The following is a 22606-nucleotide window of genomic DNA, read 5'->3' as shown; positions in this document are numbered from 1 at the left end:
AGTCTCTGATGAAGACTATCTCTCTCTAGGTCGTCTCTCAGTCTCTGATAAAGACTCTCTCTCAATCTCTGATGAAGACTCTCTCAGTCTCTGATGAAGACTCTCATCTAGCCCTGCTGACGATGACTCACCTGTCTAGGGTTGTCGTAGATGATGATTTTACTGTCTTCATCGTCCACCGTCACTGTGCGCTCGTAGCCTTCACCTGGAAATGAACACACGCTGTAAATCACCCACATACGCATAATCACACACACACACACACATATACACACAAACACACATCCACGCTTTGACACATGAAAGCCTTCTAACAACCAACAGTGTGTGTAACTGAGGGGTACAATTCCCTGACTGTATTGATAAGTATGGTATCATTAAACCACTACCGCTTTATGTACTTTAACTACTGGCCATACAGTACACGATATCTAAATATGATGAACACTTTCCCACAATGAAATCGGTTCCAGACAAAGGTAATAATCAAATATTTAATATAGCAAAAGGTACATATGATATTTACTATTACATTTATGATTTGAATGCACTTGTAAGGCAAATGAGTACTCGTAGGCAAATCAACACTGAATGTCCAATCTCTGGTTACGCAGGAAGCAAGTATACAACCTGGCTCTTAGGGAATTAGATCTATGGTACACTTAATGATATAGCGGGATGTTCTGGAAGGGGTCCTCCCGGTTGTAAGCCGGTAGGGGGGGTAGGAGAGCCGTCGGTAGTAGACCGTCTGGTCAACGATATCTAGGGAGACTTCAAGTACAGAAGACAGTGCAGTAGACTTTTGATCCGCAGATGAATACACCTTGGTTCTCTTGTAGGCTGTAGCTCCACAATGAAGAAGAAGCTAGGCGACCTCAGTCTCTCTGAGCGCCGACTCAACTTGACTCCTCTCGGGGGTAAATCCAACACTCACAGGCGTCGGCGATTATCCGCTCCACAAATCACAGTACCAAAGCAAATATATATTCCAGCCGCATAGGGCTCAGCAGTCGTCGGGTAGGTAATCCAGTGTACATGTCCCTCGGTCCTCGCCTAGATCTCCTCGGATGAAAGCGCCATGTGGTCGGCCCAGCCTGGTTAAGACTCTAGATAACACGAGGAAGCGTTGGAGATGCTGGTCACTTTAGAACTCTAACCGCACGATGCACCATACACGATAGACTATTATTACTTAATAGAAATACGTCGCACTCGACGGTACAGTGCCAAACTCTGACAATTCAGCTATTAATTCGCACGAAGTCTCGATGCTATTCTAAGGCCAAACAGGACATACTACACCGCACGTGGTATCGTGGGTGAGGCTTCACGTTCTGTTACTAAGTTGGAAGAAGGGTAAAGGACTAAGGGTCTTCTACATTTACTTGCGCCATATTTATATGCACGGTGAACAAATAGTGCCACTCTCATTTCGGTAGCCGTATCCCTGAGCGGAGTCGGGGCTAGTACGGACATGTCTCGTCGGTACCTTTGAACTTGACGCCAGGGGCTGGTCCCCTGGCGCCTGGTCCTTTTGTCCAATAAGAGAATGAACTATTATGGGCTATAGTAGGCTAAAGGGATATTCCGTGTATATGTACAAGGAATATACAAGGGATATCAAACGATATACAAATACTATTCAATATATATCAATAAATAAATATATATATTCGGTTTAATCTGATCCTTCGTAACAGCCGCCCCCTAATTAGTCCCACCTAATTAGCTAAGCAGAGACAGATTAACCGCACTGTCCACTACTCAATGTCCGCTGTGAGGGTCAGTCAGTTCACAAAGTCATGGGGTCATGGTCGTCATCGATAGTATCGGGGAGCCTTGGCAGTTCTATTAGCCTCGCCACGGGTCGGGTGTAGGTCCGCCCTTGGACGAGCACTTCAGCTGCTCGGACCTTTCCATCGGCACCGGTGATCACTTTGCTTACGCGGCCAGCCGGCCACATAGCTCGGGGTAGTGACTGGTCGATAATCATGACGACTGTTCCTTCTGTCAAATTGTCTCTCTCTTTCACCCATTTCTGGCGGGTCTGTAGAGACGGTAGGTAGTGGAGTAGGAAGCTGTTCCAAAACTTGTCAGCCAATACTTGACTGTACCTCCACATTCTTCGGCCGTTCGCTTCTTCAGGCCTGTACATTGTCTGGGGTAGCGCGGGGTCCAGCCGCTCCATCAAGAGTGTGTTGGGGGTGACTGGGTCGACATCTGCTACATCACTTGAGACGTAACCGAGGGGCTTTGAGTTCAATACTCCCTCGATCTCCGTGAGGACTGTCATTAAGACTTCTTCCGCCACGGTCTGGGCCCCAAGCACGGCATACAGGGCTGTCTTGATGGAACGTACTTCTCGTTCCCAGGTTCCACCGAAGTGAGGTGCGTTCGGGGGATTAAACTGGAAGTCAATCTGGGATGGAGCGAGGTGGGTCTTAAGTTCTGGGCCCATAGCTTGGAAGCTCTCTCTCAGCTCTCTTTCTCCGCCTTTGAAGTTTGTCCCGTGATCAGACAATAATGTAGACGGTTTTCCTTTCCGTGATGTGAATCTTCGGAAGGCCATAAGGAATGAGTCTGTGCTCATGGTTGGAAGGAGTTCGATATGTATCGCTCTGGTGGTCATGCATTTGAATACAATACCCCACCGCTTCTCGGTTCCTCTTCCTTTCTTTATATAGTCAGCTGCTGAAATGTCAGTCGTGGGCTGAACCTCTGGGTGGTGCCACAGAAATGTCTTTAGCTGCGCACTCTGTAGGGTGAGGCAATCGTCTATGTCGGGGTCTGTGGAGACGAGTGTGTTCAATCCACAGAACATAGGTTTCTTGTTTTCGGCCTCCTCTTTACTCGCCTCCCGTGGGGTGGGTGTAGGCCACTCTTCTTCGGGGAGCTTGAGAAACTCTGGTCCGTCACTGTAGAGGTTGTGACGGGTGAGGTCATCCAGGGACATTCCCCGGGTGATGACGTCAGCTGGGTTGTGTTTGGTGTCCACATACCTCCAGCTCGCTACTTCTGTTAACTCTTGAATCTCGGTGACTCTGACTCCCACGAAGACCTTGTATCTGCACGAATCAGACCGGATCCATGTGAGTACGGTCGTGGAATCTGACCACAAGATTGTTCTTTGCACCGGGATGGTGAGTTCACGTTGGATTAACGTGGCGAGCTGCGCTCCTGCTAGGGCTGCGCAGAGCTCTAGACGCGGGATAGATTGTTGCTTTCGTGGGGCTATTCTTGAGCGAGCCAGGATGAAAGCAGTGTGTATTTCTCCTCCCTCCTCTCGGGCACGCAAGTAGGCCACCGAACCGTAGGCTACTCCGGAGGCGTCGCTGAATACGTGCAGGTCCATCTTGCATGTCTCTGGCCTCACTGTGGGTGGGAAGTAGCTGCGGCGTATATTAACACCTGGGAGTGAGCGGAGTTCCGTCTCCCACTCTCTCCATGTGGATGCAAGGTGTTCGGGTATGGGATCGTCCCAGCCCTGGTCCTTGTCCCATAGCGCTCTTACAATCATCTTTGCCCTGGTGGTGTAAGGTAGAATACATCCCAACGGGTCATATTGTCTGGCGAGTGTTCTGTATACACTCCGTCTGGTGGTCGGTATTGCCGTTGACCTTCCCTGCTCCTTGGTCAGGGGTTTGTGTCTATAATGGAGCGAGTCTGTTTTGAAGCGCCAGACTAGTCCTAGTGTCATTTCTTGGGCTTCTCCTGGGATGGTCGCCATCCAGGTGTCGCTGCTCGCTGCCTTGTCCTCGGGGGAGAGGCTGCGCAGTACTTGCGGGTCGCTGCTGGCCCACTGCCTGAGATCAAAGCCGCCTTTGATCAGGGAGGCGCGGAGCTTGAGTAGAAGAGCCTCGGCTTCTTCTGGCGTCGAGACGCTTTGTAAACAGTTGTCCACGTAGAAACTATTTGTCACACTTTGTCGGACCTCTTCATCTGCTGCTGGGTCCTCTGCGACGTGTTTTTGTAGTGCAAACGTAGCACAGCATGGGCTGCATGTGGTTCCGAAAGGGAGGACTTCCCATTGATAGATGGCTGGGTGCTCATCTCCGATCCTCTCTCTCCATAGGAACCGCAGCAGGGGCTTGTCCTCCTCCACTAGTCTCACCTGCAGGAACATCCCTTTGATGTCGCCGCTGATAGCCACCTTGTCCTGGCGGAAGCGTAGTAGCACGCCTAGTAGAGAGGGGCCGAGTGTTGGGCCGGGCAAGAGCTCTTTATTCAGATTTTGTGATCCGATCTGGTAGCTGCAGTTAAACACAATACGATCCTTGCCGTTGTGGTGGACCTTGTGGTGCGGCACGTACCATGATTCGGTCGTCTGATCGGCCTCTTTAATGTCAATTTTCTTTATGTGTCCCGCTGTGATTAGCTTGTTAATCTCAGCGCGGTACACAGCCTCTTGAGCGGGGTCTTTGGCTAGGCGCCGCTCTGTGTTCAATAGATACCGCTCCGTCGCCTCTTTTGTGGCGTGAAAGGTGGGCATTCCCTCTCGCCTCAGGAGTGGAGTTGCGTATCTCATCACTCCGTTGACTGTGACTCTCTTTGTCCCTTGCTCGAGGAGGGCTATAGCGTAAAAGGACTAAGGGTCTTCTACATTTACTTGCGCCATATTTATATGCACGGTGAACAAATAGTGCCACTCTCATTTCGGTAGCCGTATCCCTGAGCGGAGTCGGGGCTAGTACGGACATGTCTCGTCGGTACCTTTGAACTTGACGCCAGGGGCTGGTCCCCTGGCGCCTGGTCCTTTTGTCCAATAAGAGAATGAACTATTATGGGCTATAGTAGGCTAAAGGGATATTCCGTGTATATGTACAAGGAATATACAAGGGATATCAAACGATATACAAATACTATTCAATATATATCAATAAATAAATATATATATTCGGTTTAATCTGATCCTTCGTAACAGCCGCCCCCTAATTAGTCCCACCTAATTAGCTAAGCAGAGACAGATTAACCGCACTGTCCACTACTCAATGTCCGCTGTGAGGGTCAGTCAGTTCACAAAGTCATGGGGTCATGGTCGTCATCGATAGTATCGGGGAGCCTTGGCAGTTCTATTAGCCTCGCCACGGGTCGGGTGTAGGTCCGCCCTTGGACGAGCACTTCAGCTGCTCGGACCTTTCCATCGGCACCGGTGATCACTTTGCTTACGCGGCCAGCCGGCCACATAGCTCGGGGTAGTGACTGGTCGATAATCATGACGACTGTTCCTTCTGTCAAATTGTCTCTCTCTTTCACCCATTTCTGGCGGGTCTGTAGAGACGGTAGGTAGTGGAGTAGGAAGCTGTTCCAAAACTTGTCAGCCAATACTTGACTGTACCTCCACATTCTTCGGCCGTTCGCTTCTTCAGGCCTGTACATTGTCTGGGGTAGCGCGGGGTCCAGCCGCTCCATCAAGAGTGTGTTGGGGGTGACTGGGTCGACATCTGCTACATCACTTGAGACGTAACCGAGGGGCTTTGAGTTCAATACTCCCTCGATCTCCGTGAGGACTGTCATTAAGACTTCTTCCGCCACGGTCTGGGCCCCAAGCACGGCGTACAGGGCTGTCTTGATGGAACGTACTTCTCGTTCCCAGGTTCCACCGAAGTGAGGTGCGTTCGGGGGATTAAACTGGAAGTCAATCTGGGATGGAGCGAGGTGGGTCTTAAGTTCTGGGCCCATAGCTTGGAAGCTCTCTCTCAGCTCTCTTTCTCCGCCTTTGAAGTTTGTCCCGTGATCAGACAATAATGTAGACGGTTTTCCTTTCCGTGATGTGAATCTTCGGAAGGCCATAAGGAATGAGTCTGTGCTCATGGTTGGAAGGAGTTCGATATGTATCGCTCTGGTGGTCATGCATTTGAATACAATACCCCACCGCTTCTCGGTTCCTCTTCCTTTCTTTATATACAGCTCTGTGACCTTGTGTCGGCTGTTCAAGACTATCGGGTACTTGACGTCATCCGGTAAGTCTGGGGTGCTCCGCAGACGACCACCCACTCTGATGAGACTATGGGCGTCGCTCTCGGGGGCTAGGTGGAGCAGTCTGCTGTCTGATGGGACGGGCTTTGCTCCCTGTAGACAGGCTAGCTCATCGGGGAACGAGTCTCTCTGGGCTCGTTGTAGTAGAAGAAGTTCTGCTTCTTCGTAGTCAGCTGCTGAAATGTCAGTCGTGGGCTGAACCTCTGGGTGGTGCCACAGAAATGTCTTTAGCTGCGCACTCTGTAGGGTGAGGCAATCGTCTATGTCGGGGTCTGTGGAGACGAGTGTGTTCAATCCACAGAACATAGGTTTCTTGTTTTCGGCCTCCTCTTTACTCGCCTCCCGTGGGGTGGGTGTAGGCCACTCTTCTTCGGGGAGCTTGAGAAACTCTGGTCCGTCACTGTAGAGGTTGTGACGGGTGAGGTCATCCAGGGACATTCCCCGGGTGATGACGTCAGCTGGGTTGTGTTTGGTGTCCACATACCTCCAGCTCGCTACTTCTGTTAACTCTTGAATCTCGGTGACTCTGACTCCCACGAAGACCTTGTATCTGCACGAATCAGACCGGATCCATGTGAGTACGGTCGTGGAGTCTGACCACAAGATTGTTCTTTGCACCGGGATGGTGAGTTCACGTTGGATTAACGTGGCGAGCTGCGCTCCTGCTAGGGCTGCGCAGAGCTCTAGACGCGGGATAGATTGTTGCTTTCGTGGGGCTATTCTTGAGCGAGCCAGGATGAAAGCAGTGTGTATTTCTCCTCCCTCCTCTCGGGCACGCAAGTAGGCCACCGAACCGTAGGCTACTCCGGAGGCGTCGCTGAATACGTGCAGGTCCATCTTGCATGTCTCTGGCCTCACTGTGGGTGGGAAGTAGCTGCGGCGTATATTAACACCTGGGAGTGAGCGGAGTTCCGTCTCCCACTCTCTCCATGTGGATGCAAGGTGTTCGGGTATGGGATCGTCCCAGCCCTGGTCCTTGTCCCATAGCGCTCTTACAATCATCTTTGCCCTGGTGGTGTAAGGTAGAATACATCCCAACGGGTCATATTGTCTGGCGAGTGTTCTGTATACACTCCGTCTGGTGGTCGGTATTGCCGTTGACCTTCCCTGCTCCTTGGTCAGGGGTTTGTGTCTATAATGGAGCGAGTCTGTTTTGAAGCGCCAGACTAGTCCTAGTGTCATTTCTTGGGCTTCTCCTGGGATGGTCGCCATCCAGGTGTCGCTGCTCGCTGCCTTGTCCTCGGGGGAGAGGCTGCGCAGTACTTGCGGGTCGCTGCTGGCCCACTGCCTGAGATCAAAGCCGCCTTTGATCAGGGAGGCGCGGAGCTTGAGTAGAAGAGCCTCGGCTTCTTCTGGCGTCGAGACGCTTTGTAAACAGTTGTCCACGTAGAAACTATTTGTCACACTTTGTCGGACCTCTTCATCTGCTGCTGGGTCCTCTGCGACGTGTTTTTGTAGTGCAAACGTAGCACAGCATGGGCTGCATGTGGTTCCGAAAGGGAGGACTTCCCATTGATAGATGGCTGGGTGCTCATCTCCGATCCTCTCTCTCCATAGGAACCGCAGCAGGGGCTTGTCCTCCTCCACTAGTCTCACCTGCAGGAACATCCCTTTGATGTCGCCGCTGATAGCCACCTTGTCCTGGCGGAAGCGTAGTAGCACGCCTAGTAGAGAGGGGCCGAGTGTTGGGCCGGGCAAGAGCTCTTTATTCAGATTTTGTGATCCGATCTGGTAGCTGCAGTTAAACACAATACGATCCTTGCCGTTGTGGTGGACCTTGTGGTGCGGCACGTACCATGATTCGGTCGTCTGATCGGCCTCTTTAATGTCAATTTTCTTTATGTGTCCCGCTGTGATTAGCTTGTTAATCTCAGCGCGGTACACAGCCTCTTGAGCGGGGTCTTTGGCTAGGCGCCGCTCTGTGTTCAATAGATACCGCTCCGTCGCCTCTTTTGTGGCGTGAAAGGTGGGCATTCCCTCTCGCCTCAGGAGTGGAGTTGCGTATCTCATCACTCCGTTGACTGTGACTCTCTTTGTCCCTTGCTCGAGGAGGGCTATAGCGTAAATATCTTCCTTAGAACGAATGTCTTTCTTTTCGTTCTTAAAGGGCATTGTCTCTAGTGTCCATAGCCTCTCGACATGCTGCAGGAGTGTGGTGTCTTCTTCTGTCGCTCTGGAGTGGAGGCAGCTAGTGGCTGCTGTTCGGTTAAGAGACTTGGCGAGGGGGCCTTGTAATGTCCATCCTAGGTGGGTCTCGACTGCTGCAGGACAACCTCTGGGTCCTGTATGGACCCGGTCTATCGGGACTATGAGGTCTGCATGGTCGGAGCCTATCAGCAGGGTCGGGGTGGCACCGTCTATGAGCGGGATAGGGAGTTGACGCAGGTGCACATATTTATCCATCAGCTTGGCGATGGGGTAGGTGTACTGCGATAGTCCTATTTCTTGGCTGGTGAAAGCATTAGTAATCCTATACCGTCTCTCTGGCTGCCCGCTTGCTGCGATAGTGAAGGAGACATTCTCGCCCTTTATTGTCTTTAGATCTCTTCTTATTGTCCGAATCGTCATCTGGTTCTCGCTCCCCCGCAGCCCCAGCTGGGCCGCAGCGGACGCGAGGAGAAGGGTCTTCTCTGACCCGTCATCAAGGACGGCGTAAGTGTCCATGACCTTATCTTGGTAACTCAGTGTTACGCGGACCACCTTTAAGAGCACCTGGGCGCCGCTGCTGCCAGCGGGGTCAATGTACATAACACTTGCCTTTGTGCTGCTGGATGGTGCAGGCTTTCTTCTGTTACTGTCGTGTAGGACATCTAGGTGGGCTCCGTCACACCGACTACACCTCTTCTTGAGGCGGCACTCGGCTGCCATGTGACTGCGCGCACATCGGTAACAGCGCCTGTTGGACTTTATCCATTGACTCACTTCTTCAGCGGTCATCTTCTTGAACAGGTCACATTGTGACAACCAGTGTTCCTTTTCGCAGGACGGGCACACCATCTTCCACTTCTCTTTCATCGAGGGGGTACTGTGGTTCTTGCTGCTCGGTACTGATTCTGATTGGTGCATGACAGTCACCGATCTTCGGCCATCGTTTGCTCTCCTAGGTCCCTCTCTGGAGCTTGGTGTGCTCCGCACGAACGTATCCAACCGTAGGCTGCTGACTTCTCTCGCCAGGAAGTCGGCTAGGTCTAGGAGGGATGGCTCGGGACCGTTAGGATCACGGTGGTCTCTTTGCCGCCTGAAGCGCTCCTGTCGGGCGGGCGGCAGCTTCTCTAAAATCCTCTCGACGTTCGAGTTTGCGTATAGTTCGTGCATACCCTTTTCTCGTTGCGCCCCCAGCATCCCTACCAGGGATTGTACTTTGATAGACAGGTCGTCTAGTGAGCGATTGTCTGTTGCTGGGGGTAGGCGGTCAATATGCCTTATCTCTTGTATTACGTAATCCCATATACGTCCATATCTTTGGTCTAGTGCTGCTAGAGCCGCTGTGTATGGGGTAGTGGAGGTGGCATAGGCCAGCGCTATGTTGTGCGCTCTGGGCACTTTCAGGTGCTTCAATAGGATAGCATACTTGTGGCGTTCATCAGCTACATCCACCATCATTGTCTCTAAGCACATCCGTAGCTCCGTGTACTGTGCTCGGTTCTCATGGGTGAAGTCTGGAAACGTCGGTGTGCCAATGTATGACGCCGTGGATGGCTGGCACATCGGTGAGCGTTGGAAGAGAGGCCTCCTGGGCGAGTCTCCTCTTACGCCTCTCGGTGGGCTGGTACCGGCAGGGTACCATGGCCCGCTGGTCCAGGTACTATTCCTCGGGACTGGTCGTGCGTCATGCTCACCCGTGAATAGAGTCGGGGGTCTGTAGCGCAGAGCCGCGGGGGTATAGCCTGGGCTGTACTGGACCTCCTGGTCCTGTGGAGTAATGTGCTGCTGTCGGGCTTGACTCTCCTCTTCTCCCTCTTCTTCCTCTGTCAGGTCATCTAGATCCTGTAGTCGTCTATTTAGCCTCTCCGCGGTGTACGCCGTTCCTTCCTTGTAGCTGGGTCTCACTGGGACCAGTCGGGGAAGGAGTTCGGAGGGGGGTATAGACTCTCTCTGGTGGTCGGGCTCAGGGTCGCTTAATCGTGTCTTGACGAGGCCCTGGAACCCCTTGTGGAGGGAGGGGGTGTTGCCCTGGTGATCAGCTGCTCCATTAGCTGCGCTTGTAGTCTGTCGCGCTCGGCTTGGCGCTTGGTGAGATCTGCTTCTCTTTGGGCACCGGCAGCGGCACGCTGGGTGTCGGCCCGGTCTCTTGCCATATTCTCTTCCGCCTGAAGGCGTCTCATCTCCAGACGTATGCGCTCTTCGTCGCTCCGTTGCTGCGCTTGGAGGCGTTCTCTTTCAATGGTAGAATGTTCGCGCTCGCTAAGCATCTGTGCTTGGAGTTGTTCGCGCTCGCTAAGCGTCTGTGCTTGGAGTTGTTCGCGCTCGCTAAGCGTCTGTGCTTGGAGTCGATCGCGCTCCGTAGAGGCTGCTAGGCTGGCGAGGAACGCCTGTGCCAGCATCTGGTCCGCCTCGCTGGGGGAAGACGCTGGTTGAGGTGATCCGCTCCTGGCAGTACTCGTTGGGGATGCGTTCCCCTGCGGGGAGTCCTGGAGCTCTATCTCCTCGGCGCTCTCCTCATCTTGTTCCGTGCAGAGTTCCATCTCTGGAGGGTTGTCTTCCTCCCGGAGCTCTTGGGGGACTACTTCTTCGGTCTTGGCGGGGGGTAAAGTCGTGTCAGTTCCCTCCTGGTCCCCACCGTGAGCTTGGTCAGTTACATTAGAACCCACTAGGGCCTCTGTGGTCGGGGTATCCTGGTTGATAGGGTCGGACATAATTTTACTTTCTACTTTTACCGCGTTTACCGTTTGTAGAAGGCTAGGTAGTATACTGGCGGCGTAATCCTCTAAGTACTGAGGTGGCTGCCGTCTACGCTGCGGGCGTTCTACTTTAGGAGGACCGTTTCGTGGAGTGTTCATCATAGGCCATTTCAATATTAATACCACTATATTAATATTACACTAATTACCCTCCGGCTCGAAGGACCAATTGTAACTGAGGGGTACAATTCCCTGACTGTATTGATAAGTATGGTATCATTAAACCACTACCGCTTTATGTACTTTAACTACTGGCCATACAGTACACGATATCTAAATATGATGAACACTTTCCCACAATGAAATCGGTTCCAGACAAAGGTAATAATCAAATATTTAATATAGCAAAAGGTACATATGATATTTACTATTACATTTATGATTTGAATGCACTTGTAAGGCAAATGAGTACTCGTAGGCAAATCAACACTGAATGTCCAATCTCTGGTTACGCAGGAAGCAAGTATACAACCTGGCTCTTAGGGAATTAGATCTATGGTACACTTAATGATATAGCGGGATGTTCTGGAAGGGGTCCTCCCGGTTGTAAGCCGGTAGGCGGGGTAGGAGAGCCGTCGGTAGTAGACCGTCTGGTCAACGATATCTAGGGAGACTTCAAGTACAGAAGACAGTGCAGTAGACTCTTGATCCGCAGATGAATACACCTTGGTTCTCTTGTAGGCTGTAGCTCCACAATGAAGAAGAAGCTAGGCGACCTCAGTCTCTCTGAGCGCCGACTCAACTTGACTCCTCTCGGGGGTAAATCCAACACTCACAGGCGTCGGCGATTATCCGCTCCACAAATCACAGTACCAAAGCAAATATATATTCCAGCCGCATAGGGCTCAGCAGTCGTCGGGTAGGTAATCCAGTGTACATGTCCCTCGGTCCTCGCCTAGATCTCCTCGGATGAAAGCGCCATGTGGTCGGCCCAGCCTGGTTAAGACTCTAGATAACACGAGGAAGCGTTGGAGATGCTGGTCACTTTAGAACTCTAACCGCACGATGCACCATACACGATAGACTATTATTACTTAATAGAAATACGTCGCACTCGACGGTACAGTGCCAAACTCTGACAATTCAGCTATTAATTCGCACGAAGTCTCGATGCTATTCTAAGGCCAAACAGGCCATACTACACCGCACGTGGTATCGTGGGTGAGGCTTCACGTTCTGTTACTAAGTTGGAAGAAGGGTAAAGGACTAAGGGTCTTCTACATTTACTTGCGCCATATTTATATGCACGGTGAACAAATAGTGCCACTCTCATTTCGGTAGCCGTATCCCTGAGCGGAGTCGGGGCTAGTACGGACATGTCTCGTCGGTACCTTTGAACTTGACGCCAGGGGCTGGTCCCCTGGCGCCTGGTCCTTTTGTCCAATAAGAGAATGAACTATTATGGGCTATAGTAGGCTAAAGGGATATTCCGTGTATATGTACAAGGAATATACAAGGGATATCAAACGATATACAAATACTATTCAATATATATCAATAAATAAATATATATATATTCGGTTTAATCTGATCCTTCGTAACAGTGTGAGTTTGTGAGTTGATTGTGCGGTTCTCAAACTGGGCATTTATTTCTTGTGAAATACAGAATATTTGAAATGGAAATCCCTCCTCCACCATGACTCCTCCCATCATGACTCCTCCCATCATGACCAAGTAAAACAGCTCCTCCCATCATGACTCATCCCATCATGACTCCTCCCACCATGACTCCTCCCATCATGACTCATCCTATCATGACTCCTCCCACCATGACCAAGTAAAACAGCTCAGCCCATCATGACTCCTCCCACCATGACTCCTCCCATCATGACTCATCCTATCATGACTCCTCCCACCATGCCTCCTCCCATCATGACTCATCCCACCATGACTCCTCCCATCATGACTCCTCCCACCATGACTCCTCCCGCCATGACTCCTCCCACCATGACTCCTCCCATCATGACTCCTCCCATCAAGATCAAGTATAACAGCTCCTCCGTCATGACTCCTCCCACCATGACTCATCCCATCATGACTCCTCCCATCATTACAAAGTATAACAGCTCCTCCATCATGACTCCTCCCACAATGACTCATCCCATAATGACTCCTCCCACCATGACTCCTCCCATCATGACTCCTCCCACCATGACTCCTCCCATCATGACCAAGTAAAACAGCCTGAAAAGGGGAAATACATAATTTGTGTCACCATTCTGTCTATGCTCGACTATGTAGGGGGGGGGGGGTCACGAACCAGCGCTCCCCTGTATTTAGGGGTCACGATTCACGAACCAGCGCTCCCCTGTATTTAGGGGTCACGAACAAGCGCACGTTTCTGTTGTCTCACATGTCTTTACACCCAGTAGACATGTTTCTGTCTGACATGTCTTTACACCCAGTAGACACGTTTCTGTCTCACGTGTCTTTACACCCAGTAGACAGGTTTCTGTCTCACATGTCTTTACACTCAGTAGACAGGTTTCTCTTGTTAGCCAACAAGCTGAATACATGTCATACTTCATACAACCATTTTCGCCTGTTTCTTTGCTCTCACAATATTTATATTCCATCCGTGTTGCGTTTCACTTTGGTTCTTTGGTGAAGTTGTAATGAGTTTGACCTCCTGTGATTGACTGGCAGTGAGCTTGTATAATTTGAATCTGTTCATATGAACTTATAGGTAAATATATTGAACACATTGATAGAAATGTCAGTTAACAGTTAATACTGCTTTGATAAGTATAAGATAGCGTGTTAAAGTTAATGGTTAATGTTAGTGTCAGCCATTTTGTGAGAAAGCACATGTTGAAAGACAATGGATAGCAGCAGGGGGGAACAGCTGAAAGAAGCCATCTTGTTATCTGAGGCTCTCAGCCAAATTCACCAAGTTCAAGTTTCAAGTTCATGTTTATTAAATATCACAAAATGATACACGTACTTTACGGTGAAATGCTTGGTTCTGTATGAGCCCCTGAGAGTGTGCTTCATACAGTAAAAAAGTAAGTAAGAAAGTAAGTAAAAAGTATGTAAAAAAAAAATAGGGCGGCTACGTGGCGTAGTGGGCAAGGCGCTCGCCACAAATGACGGAGATGCTGGGCTTGCCTGTTCGAGCCCAGCGCTCCACATTGCTTTCAGTTTAGCTGGTCGTTCATACTAATACACATTGGCCGTATTAGGGGGTGGGAAACTGATGGGTGGGGATCGGGCATTGTGTACAGCGACTCCTACAGGTCGGTTGGTGCGCCTGCGCAGTATAATCAGGAAGTGTCGGGGGCAGCGTGAGCCCCCCACGCATTACTCCTCGCCACTGAGAGATCGAGCTGCGCAGGTGAAAAGATGCGACTGCTGTTACCTCAAGTACCGGAGGGGACTTGTGCTATGTATGACTTAGTCCACATTGCAGCCGGCTTGTGGGAGGCAAGAAACAGCGTTTGTGACAGGGGAGGGTTGAATTGGATGATACGAAATTGGGATGGGAGAAAATATAGAAAAAATGGGAGAAAAAGTGGATACAAAAAAAGTATGTAAAAAAAAAGTAAAGAGGAATATACAATATACGGTACGATATACAATCTAAAGTACAACCTAGGTACAGTCTAAGTACAGTGAGTAAAAATGAGTAAACAGTGAGGTACAATGCAGAACATGAGGTAAAACACGTTGAGGTAAGGTGCAATTGCAAATGAGGTATGAATGTAGTGCAAATCTCTTTAAATAAATACTGTACTGGCCATGAGACTCCGGTAGCGATTGCAGCAGCAGTTCAAAAAGGCAGTTGTTTGGGTGACTAGAGTCTTTGGTTATTCTCTTAGCCTTGGCCCTGCAACACTTGTTGTAAATGTCCTGGAGAGTGGGAAGCCCACCTCCAATTGTGAGTTCGGCTGAATGTGCCACTCTTTGCAGTATGCTGCAGTCTTGTGTGGTGCTATTCCCAAACCAGGAGGTGATGTTACCAGTCAGGATGCTCTCCATTGTGGACGAGTAGAAGTTCTTAAGGATCTTCTGACTCACTTTGAACTTCCTTAGGCGCCTAAGGAAATAGAGGCGTTGCCGTGCCTTCTTCACTACACTGTCAATGTGTGTGGTCCATGTCAAGTCCTCGGATATGTGGACTCCGAGGTACTTAAAACTGTTCAATCTCGGGGCACCCGAGTGGAGAACCACATAAGGCGCTGCGTCTCAACACGGCCGTCCCAGGTTCAATTCCCGGACCCGGCGTTCTTTGCCCCTGCTCTGTCTCCCATTCCTCCTCTCTCTCTCTACCGGACTGCCCGGTAGTAAAAACCCAATCTACAAAAAAACATAACTTGTCCAAAAGGACAAGTACCATTTAAAACGGTTCGCTCTCTCGACCGGTGCCCCATCGATGCTGAGGGGGCTGTAGTCCCTGGCCAAATAAGGTAACCCTAAGGATATGTAAATTTGTTTAAGCAAAATTTAAGAGTGGACATGGAAGAGACATTGAAAAAGCCAATCATTTGGATAAGAGGGTAGAAAGTTGGAGCTTCATAGATGGTATTTAAGAGGAATGCAAAGACAGCTCTGCCTCTTTTCCACCGACTCCAATGACTGCTAGGCTTCTGCTTGCTGAGAAGGTTTGACACAGAGGTGTGAGATTATCTGAGAAGGTTTGACACCGAGGTGTGAGATTAGCTGAGAAGGTTTGACACAGAGGTGTGAGATTATCTGAGAAGGGTTGACACCGAGGTGTGAGATTATCTGAGAAGGGTTGACACCAAGGTGTGAGATTATCTGATAAGGTTTGACACCGAGGTGTGAGATTATCTGAGGTTTGACACGAGGTGTGAGATTATCTGAGGTTTGACACCGAGGTGTGAGATTATCTGAGAAGGTTTGACACAGAGGTGCGAGATTAGCTGAGAAAGTTTGACAACGAGGTGTGAGATTAGCTGAGAAGGGTTGACACCGAGGTGTGAGATTATCTGAGGTTTGACACCGAGGTGTGAGATTATCTGAGGTTTGACACTGAGGTGTGAGATTATCTGAGGTTTGACACCGAGGTGTGAGATTATCTGAGAAGGGTTGACACAGAGGTGTGAGATTATCTGAGAAGGTTTGACACAGAGGTGTGAGATTATCTGAGGTTTGACACCGAGGTGTGAGATTATCTGAGGTTTGACACCGAGGTGTGAGATTATCTGAGAAGGGTTGACACAGAGGTGTGAGATTATCTGAGAAGGTTTGACACAGAGGTGTGAGATTAGCTGAGAAGGTTTGACACCGAGGTGTGAGATTATCTGAGGTTTGACACCGAGGTGTGAGATTATCTGAGGTTTGACACCGAGGAGTGAGATTATCTGAGGTTTGACACCGAGGTGTGAGATTATCTGAGAAGGTTTGATACTGAGGTGTGAGATTATCTGAGGTTTGACACTGAGGTGTGAGATTATCTGAGAAGGTTTGACACCGAGGTGTGAGATTATCTGAGAAGGTTTGACACTGAGGTGTGAGATTAGCTGAGAAGGGTTGACACCGAGGTGTGAGATTATCTGAGGTTTGACACCGAGGTGTGAGATTATCTGAGGTTTGACACCGAGGTGTGAGATTATCTGAGAAAGTTTGACACCGAGGTGTGACATTATCTGAGAAGGTTTGACACAGAGGTGTGAGATTATCTGAGAAGGTTTGACACCGAGGTGTGAGATAAAATGAGAAGGGTTGACACTGAGGTTTGAGATTATCTGAGAGGGTTTGACACCGAGGTGTGAGATTATCTGAGGTTTGACACCGAGGTGTGAGATTATCTGAGGTTTGACACCGAGGTGTGAGATTATCTGAGAAAGTTTGACACCGAGGTGTGAGATTATCTGAGAAGGTTTGACACAGAGGTGTGAGATTATCTGAGAAGGTTTGACACCGAGGTGTGAGATAAAATGAGAAGGGTTGACACCGAGGTTTGAGATTATCTGAGAGGGTTTGACACCGAGGTGTGAGATTATCTGAGGTTTGACACCGAGGTGTGAAATTATCTGAGAAGGTTTGACACTGAGGTGTGAGATTATCTGAGGTTTGACACCGAGGTGTGAGATAAAATGAGAAGGTTTGACACCGAGGTGTGAGATTATCTGAGAAGGGTTGACACCGAGGTGTGAGATTATCTGAGAAGGTTTGACACCGAGGTGTGAGATTAGCTGAGAAGGTTTGACACCGAGGTATGAGATTATCTGAGAAGGTTTGACACCGAGGTGTGAGATTATCTGAGAAGGGTTGACACCGACTTGAATTAAACCCTTTTGCTCTTTGGGGAGCATAGGTCATTCATGAAACCTCTCCAGCTGGTTCGGTGTTGGGCGATTTTCTCTGCTTCCTTCCATGATGTTCTTTCTTCCTTGAGATCCGCCTCGACAGACCTTCTCCAGCTCTTTCTGGGTCTTCCTGGCTTTCTCTTCCCCTGTGGGTTCCAGGTTAAGGCCTGCCTGGTTGTGTTGGAGGATGGTTTTCTCAGGGTGTGTCCAATCCAGCCCCATGTCCTGCGTTTGATTAGGGTTTCAAGTGGTTCTTGTTGAGTGGTTTGCCAGAGCTGTTCGTTTGTGATGGTGTTTGGCCAGTAGATTCCCAGGATGTGTCGTAAACATCTGTTTATGAAGGTTTGCAGTTTGTTTGAGGTTGCTTTTGTTGTTCTCCATGTTTCTGTATAATATAACTAATTGAGACCACATTGTCCACTGAATGCCCAGATTTTGTTCGGCTGTGGTTTGTTTCATGATCCAGTCGACTGCCAGAAGAAAGAGGAAAGGGGACAGTAGGCAGCCCTGTCTGACTCCTGTCTCTACTGTAAAGCTGTCTGTGAGCTGGCCGTTGTGTATTACTCTGCAGAATGATTGTAGGTACAGCTGTTGGATGATGGTTATGAACTTCGTTGGGATACCGTAATGTGTCATGAGTTTCCATATAGTGTCTCTGTCTAGACTGTCGAATGCTTTGTGGAAGTCGATGAATGTGAGGTGGAGAGATGTGTTCCATTCCAGGGTCTGTTCTATGATAATGCGGAGGGTGGCAATGTGATCTGTACATGATCTGTCCTGTCGGAAACCTGCTTGTTCTTCTCGGAATTCTTTGTCCACTTCTTTGGACAGTCTTTCCAGGATGATCCTGCTCAAAATCTTCCCTGGCACAGATGTGAGCATGATGCCCCTGTAGTTGTTACAGTCCTTCAGGTTGCCTTTTTTGGGGAGCTTCACCAGGTATCCCTCTGCCCAGTCGCTTGGCATCTTTTCTTCATCCCAGATCTGTCCAAAGAGTTTGTGGAGTAGTGTTGTTGCCATTTCTGGGTCTGCTTGTATGGCCTCTGGGGGTATTCCGTCAGGTCCTGGTGCTTTATTGTTTTTCAGTTTTTGAATGGCCTTTTTTATTTCTTGTTTATTGGGCTTGTTGGTATTGACCGGTAGGGAGTGTACCGCTGGATGGATGTTGGCTAGCGCTGTCGGTTTGGGTCTGTTCAGTATGTCTCTGAAATGTTCTGCCCATCTCTTCAGCTGAGCCTCTTGCTTTGTGAGTGTTTTTCCTTCTTTGTCTAATATTGGTCTGTCCGGAGTTTTGCGTTTATTAGCCAGTTTCCTTGTGATGTCGTAGAGTTCCTTCATGTTGTGTTGAGCTGCTGCTTCTTCTGCTTGAGTTGCCAGGTTGTTGATGAATTGTTTTTTGTCGTTCTTGATGCTCCTTTTTACCCGCTTGTCTGCCGTGGTGTAGTCTTGTTGTGCTTTTACTTTTGCAGCTCTTGTGCGACTATTGTTGAGAGTGTCTTTGGCTTGTTTGCGAGTCTGAATTTTCTGTAGTGTTTCTCCTGTCATCCACTCCTTGTGGTGCCTTGTCTTCCTCCCACATGTGTCCTCACATGTCTCCGTCCATGCCCTCTTCATGTTCTGCCAACGTTCATCAATGGATTGATGTTCTTCCAGTTGGCTCAGGGGGTGGAACCGGTTTGAGAGACTGATTTTAAATTTCTCTCTGGTGTTCTGATCTTGGAGGAGGCTGACATTGTACCTTGTACTGACTTTTTTTGCAGTGTTGGTGAATTTCTTGAGTTTTAACCGGAGAGTTCCTATCAGGAGGTGGTGATCTGTAGCTGCATCGGCTCCTCTTTTCACTCTGACGTCTTGGAGGGATCTCCTGAATTTCTGTCTGATGCATATATGGTCAATCTGGTTCTCTGTTTTGTGGTCCGGTGAAATCCATGTGGCTTTATGAACTATTTTGTGCGGAAAGACGCTGCCTCCTATGACCAGGTTATAGAATGTGCAGAAGTCTGTGAATTGTTCACCATTGTTGTTCATTTCCCCTAGACCATGTTTGCCCATTATTTGCTCTTTTCCTGTGTTGTCTTGTCCTATTTTTGCATTGAAGTCTCCTGTCAGGATGATGATGTCTTTCTTTTTCTGCCGGTTGATGACTTGCTGTAGTTAGTATATCATAGAAATGATCTTTTGCTTGCTGTTCTGCCTCGTTAGTGGGTGCGTAGCATTGTATGATTGTGATTTTTTTGCTTTTGGTGAAAAATCTAGCTGTGATGATGCGTGCATTTATTGCCTCCCACTCCATGAGGGACCTAGCTGCTTCTCTTGAGAGCATGAGTCCTACTCCCTCTGTGTGTGGGGCATTGTCTTGCTCATGACCTGAGTATATTATTGTTTCTCCACTTGAAAGTTGTGCTTTTCCTGATTGAGTCCATCTTGTTTCACTGAGTCCTATTAAAGAAAGGTTGTACTGTTTCATTTCCGACGCTATCTGGGCGGCTTTACCGGCTTGGTACATTGTTCGAATGTTCCAGGAGCCGATCTTTGTAATGTGTTTAGTTGTGAGAAGGGGGATCAGCTGGGCAACGTCCTTTCGGCTTGGGTTGTCCAGCACCATACTTGTCTGGGGAGAGACACCTTCCACGTCCAAACGTCGCTGTGTATTTTCCATGAATGTTTCTGTAATCATTTTATTCCGCTAAGCGGGTGATTGGCCCACCTAGAGGTGCTTTTTTGTCAGGGTATTGCTCCCTTAGCCATTTGCCCTCTCAGGCCCACCGGGCAGTGGTTGAACCATTCTTCGTCTGTTCCCTCACCCGAGACCAGTTTGTCATGGGTGACCCTACCAGGAGCACTAGGCTCCAGACAACATAGCTCTCAGGATCATAAAGACATGCAAACCTCTCCACCACGATAAAGTGATGGTTCCAGGAGAAGTTGACACCGAGGTGTGAGATTATCTGAGAAGGTTTGACACCGAGGTGTGAGATTATCTGAGAAGGTTTGACACCGAGGTGTGAGATTAGCTGAGAAGGTTTGACACCAAGGTGTGAGATTAGCTGAGAAGGGTTGACACCGAGGTGTGAGATTATCTGAGGTTTAACACCGAGGTGTGAGATTCTCTGAGGTTTGACATTGAGGTGTGAGATTATCTGAGAAGGTTTGACACTGAGGTGTGAGATTATCTGAGAAAATTTTACACAGAGGTGTGAGATTAGCTGAGAAGGGTTGACACCGAGGTGTGAGATTATCTGAGGTTTGACACCTCGTACCTAAAATTGTACCTCATCCCATTTCTGCTTTGCACTAGATAGTACTGTACATTAGTACACTGCATAGTATTGTGTATTGTATATTATATGGTAACTCAGAACATTGTACATATGTCTATACCGAACACTGTGACCTCATTTTCTTCTTCTAAATTCATGCTATATTATGTTATTATGTTATTTGATACTATCTTGTCTAGCACAGTCTCTGGAGCGTAACAGTAAGAAGCATTTTGTATGAAAGTATTCTGTACTTCTGTATGACAACTATTAAAGAACTTGAACTTGAGGTGTGAGATTATCTGAGGTTTGACACCGAGGTGTGAGATTAGCTGAGAAGGTTTGACACCGAGGTGCGAGATTATCTGAGAAGGGTTGACACCGAGGTGTGAGATAAAATGAGAAGGGTTGACACCGAGGTGTGAGATTATCTGAGAGGGTTTGACACCGAGGTGTGAGATTATCTGAGAAGGTTTGACACCGAGGTGTGAGATTATCTGAGGTTTGACACCGAGGTGTGACATTATCTGATAAGGGTTGACACCGAGGTGTGAGATAAAATGAGAAGGGTTGACACCGATGTGTGAGATTATCTGAGAGGGTTTGACACCGAGGTGTGAGATTATCTGAGATTTGACACCGAAGTGTGAGTTTATCTGAGAAGGGTTGACACCGAGGTGAGAGATTATCTGAGAAGAGTTGACACCGAGGTGTGAGATTATCTGAGAAGGTTTGACACCGAGGTGTGAGATTAGCTGAGAAGGTTTGACACAGAGGTGTGAGATTATCTGAGAAGGTTGACACCGAGGTGTGAGATTATCTGAGAAGGTTTGACACCGAGGTGTGAGATTATCTGAGAGGGTTTGACACCGAGGTGTGAGATTATCTGATAGGGTTTGACACCGAGGTGTGAGATTATCTGAGAAGGCCCTGAGGTCAGAGGGACTTCACATTTCTGTGAGCTGAATTTAAATTGTAATAAAGCCTTGGAATTAAGAAGTATTCGAGACTCATTATCACACAACAGTAATCTACACAACATCCTGGACCACCAACTCGTCTTCAGAAATGTGACAACAGACATTTCGAGGAAGATTAGACCAATCGGTTTGAAACATGAGGGCATGTTGACACACCTCCAGTCCTGTTGTGTCCTGAGTCACCCCGTCATGGTGTCCTGCTGCTGCTGTTGTGTCCTGAGTCGCCCCGTCATGGTGTCCTTGTGCACGTACCGGAAGAGTACACTATACACCATTTTCAGGGACCCCTTTCCTCCTAAGGTGTGCTATAGCACCACGTTCATCAACTAGTGGTCACACTCCACTGGATAACTTTAATTTAAGAAATGGACTACTGAAGACTCCTTGTGTGCTGCAAACCTTTCACTCAAGTGTGTTTTGGAATCTTTGAACAGTGTGTTGTTATCAGGGGTGTAAAGTACTTGAGTAATTGTACTTCGTTACAATACTTAAGTACTGTTTTGGGGGATTTGTACTTTACTCAAGTATCATTAGGTTTGTATACTTTGTACTTTTACTCCCTTACATTTCAGAGAAAAAAAACATACTTTTTACTCCTTACATTTAAAATGCAGACCTACAAAGTACAAAGTACAAATCTCACAGGTCCAACCATTTTAATAAGTATATTTTAATTGTTTATCTGGCCGAACTAACATTAACGTTATTAATCCTGCGACCGCAGGTAAACAGCCAATCAAATCCCCATCAATGGAAAATGAACCCGCCCATACCCATGCTGATTGGTCCTTGTGCAATACTAGAAAGCGGGGATCTTTGATTAAACACCTGCTATCAGAAGAATAGACAGTCAGATCCGCATTATGCTGTGGTTAATATTGTGATATTATTCAGGATACTCCAGTATTCTGTCTTTAATATTGTGATATTATTCAGGGTACTCCAGTATTCTGTCTTTAATATTGTGATATTATTCAGGGTACTCCAGTATTCTGCCTTTAATATTGTGATATTATTCAGGATAATCCAGTATGCTGTGGTTAATATTGTGATATTATTCAGGATACACCATTCTGTTTTTAATATTGTGATATTATTCATGCTGTGATGTGAATACCGTCCATGTTAGTTTACCTTCAATGGAGAAGTCCATTAAATAATTTTAATGCAAAAAAAGTGTCCTCTGTTCTTTCATTTCAGCATTGTCTATCACAGAA

General features: G+C 48.4%; 1 protein-coding gene across 1 annotated transcript in view; it reads right to left on the bottom strand.

Annotated features, from left to right (window-relative positions):
• rem2 (RAS (RAD and GEM)-like GTP binding 2) overlaps positions 1-22606 on the bottom strand; it is a gene marked incomplete at its 3' end in the record, with an annotated part of 149988 nt that overhangs the window by 97752 nt on the left and 29630 nt on the right. The window contains 1 exon segment of the mRNA XM_084312688.1: positions 132-205. Within this exon segment, the coding sequence (XP_084168814.1) occupies positions 132-205 (74 nt within the window).

This window comes from Notolepis coatsorum, assembly GCF_963971535.1.
Source record: "Notolepis coatsorum genome assembly, chromosome: 4".
Lineage (NCBI taxonomy): Eukaryota > Metazoa > Chordata > Actinopteri > Aulopiformes > Paralepididae > Notolepis > Notolepis coatsorum.
The sequence above is the reverse complement of the archived record's forward strand: the minus strand, read 5'-3'. Positions and strand labels throughout refer to the sequence as shown.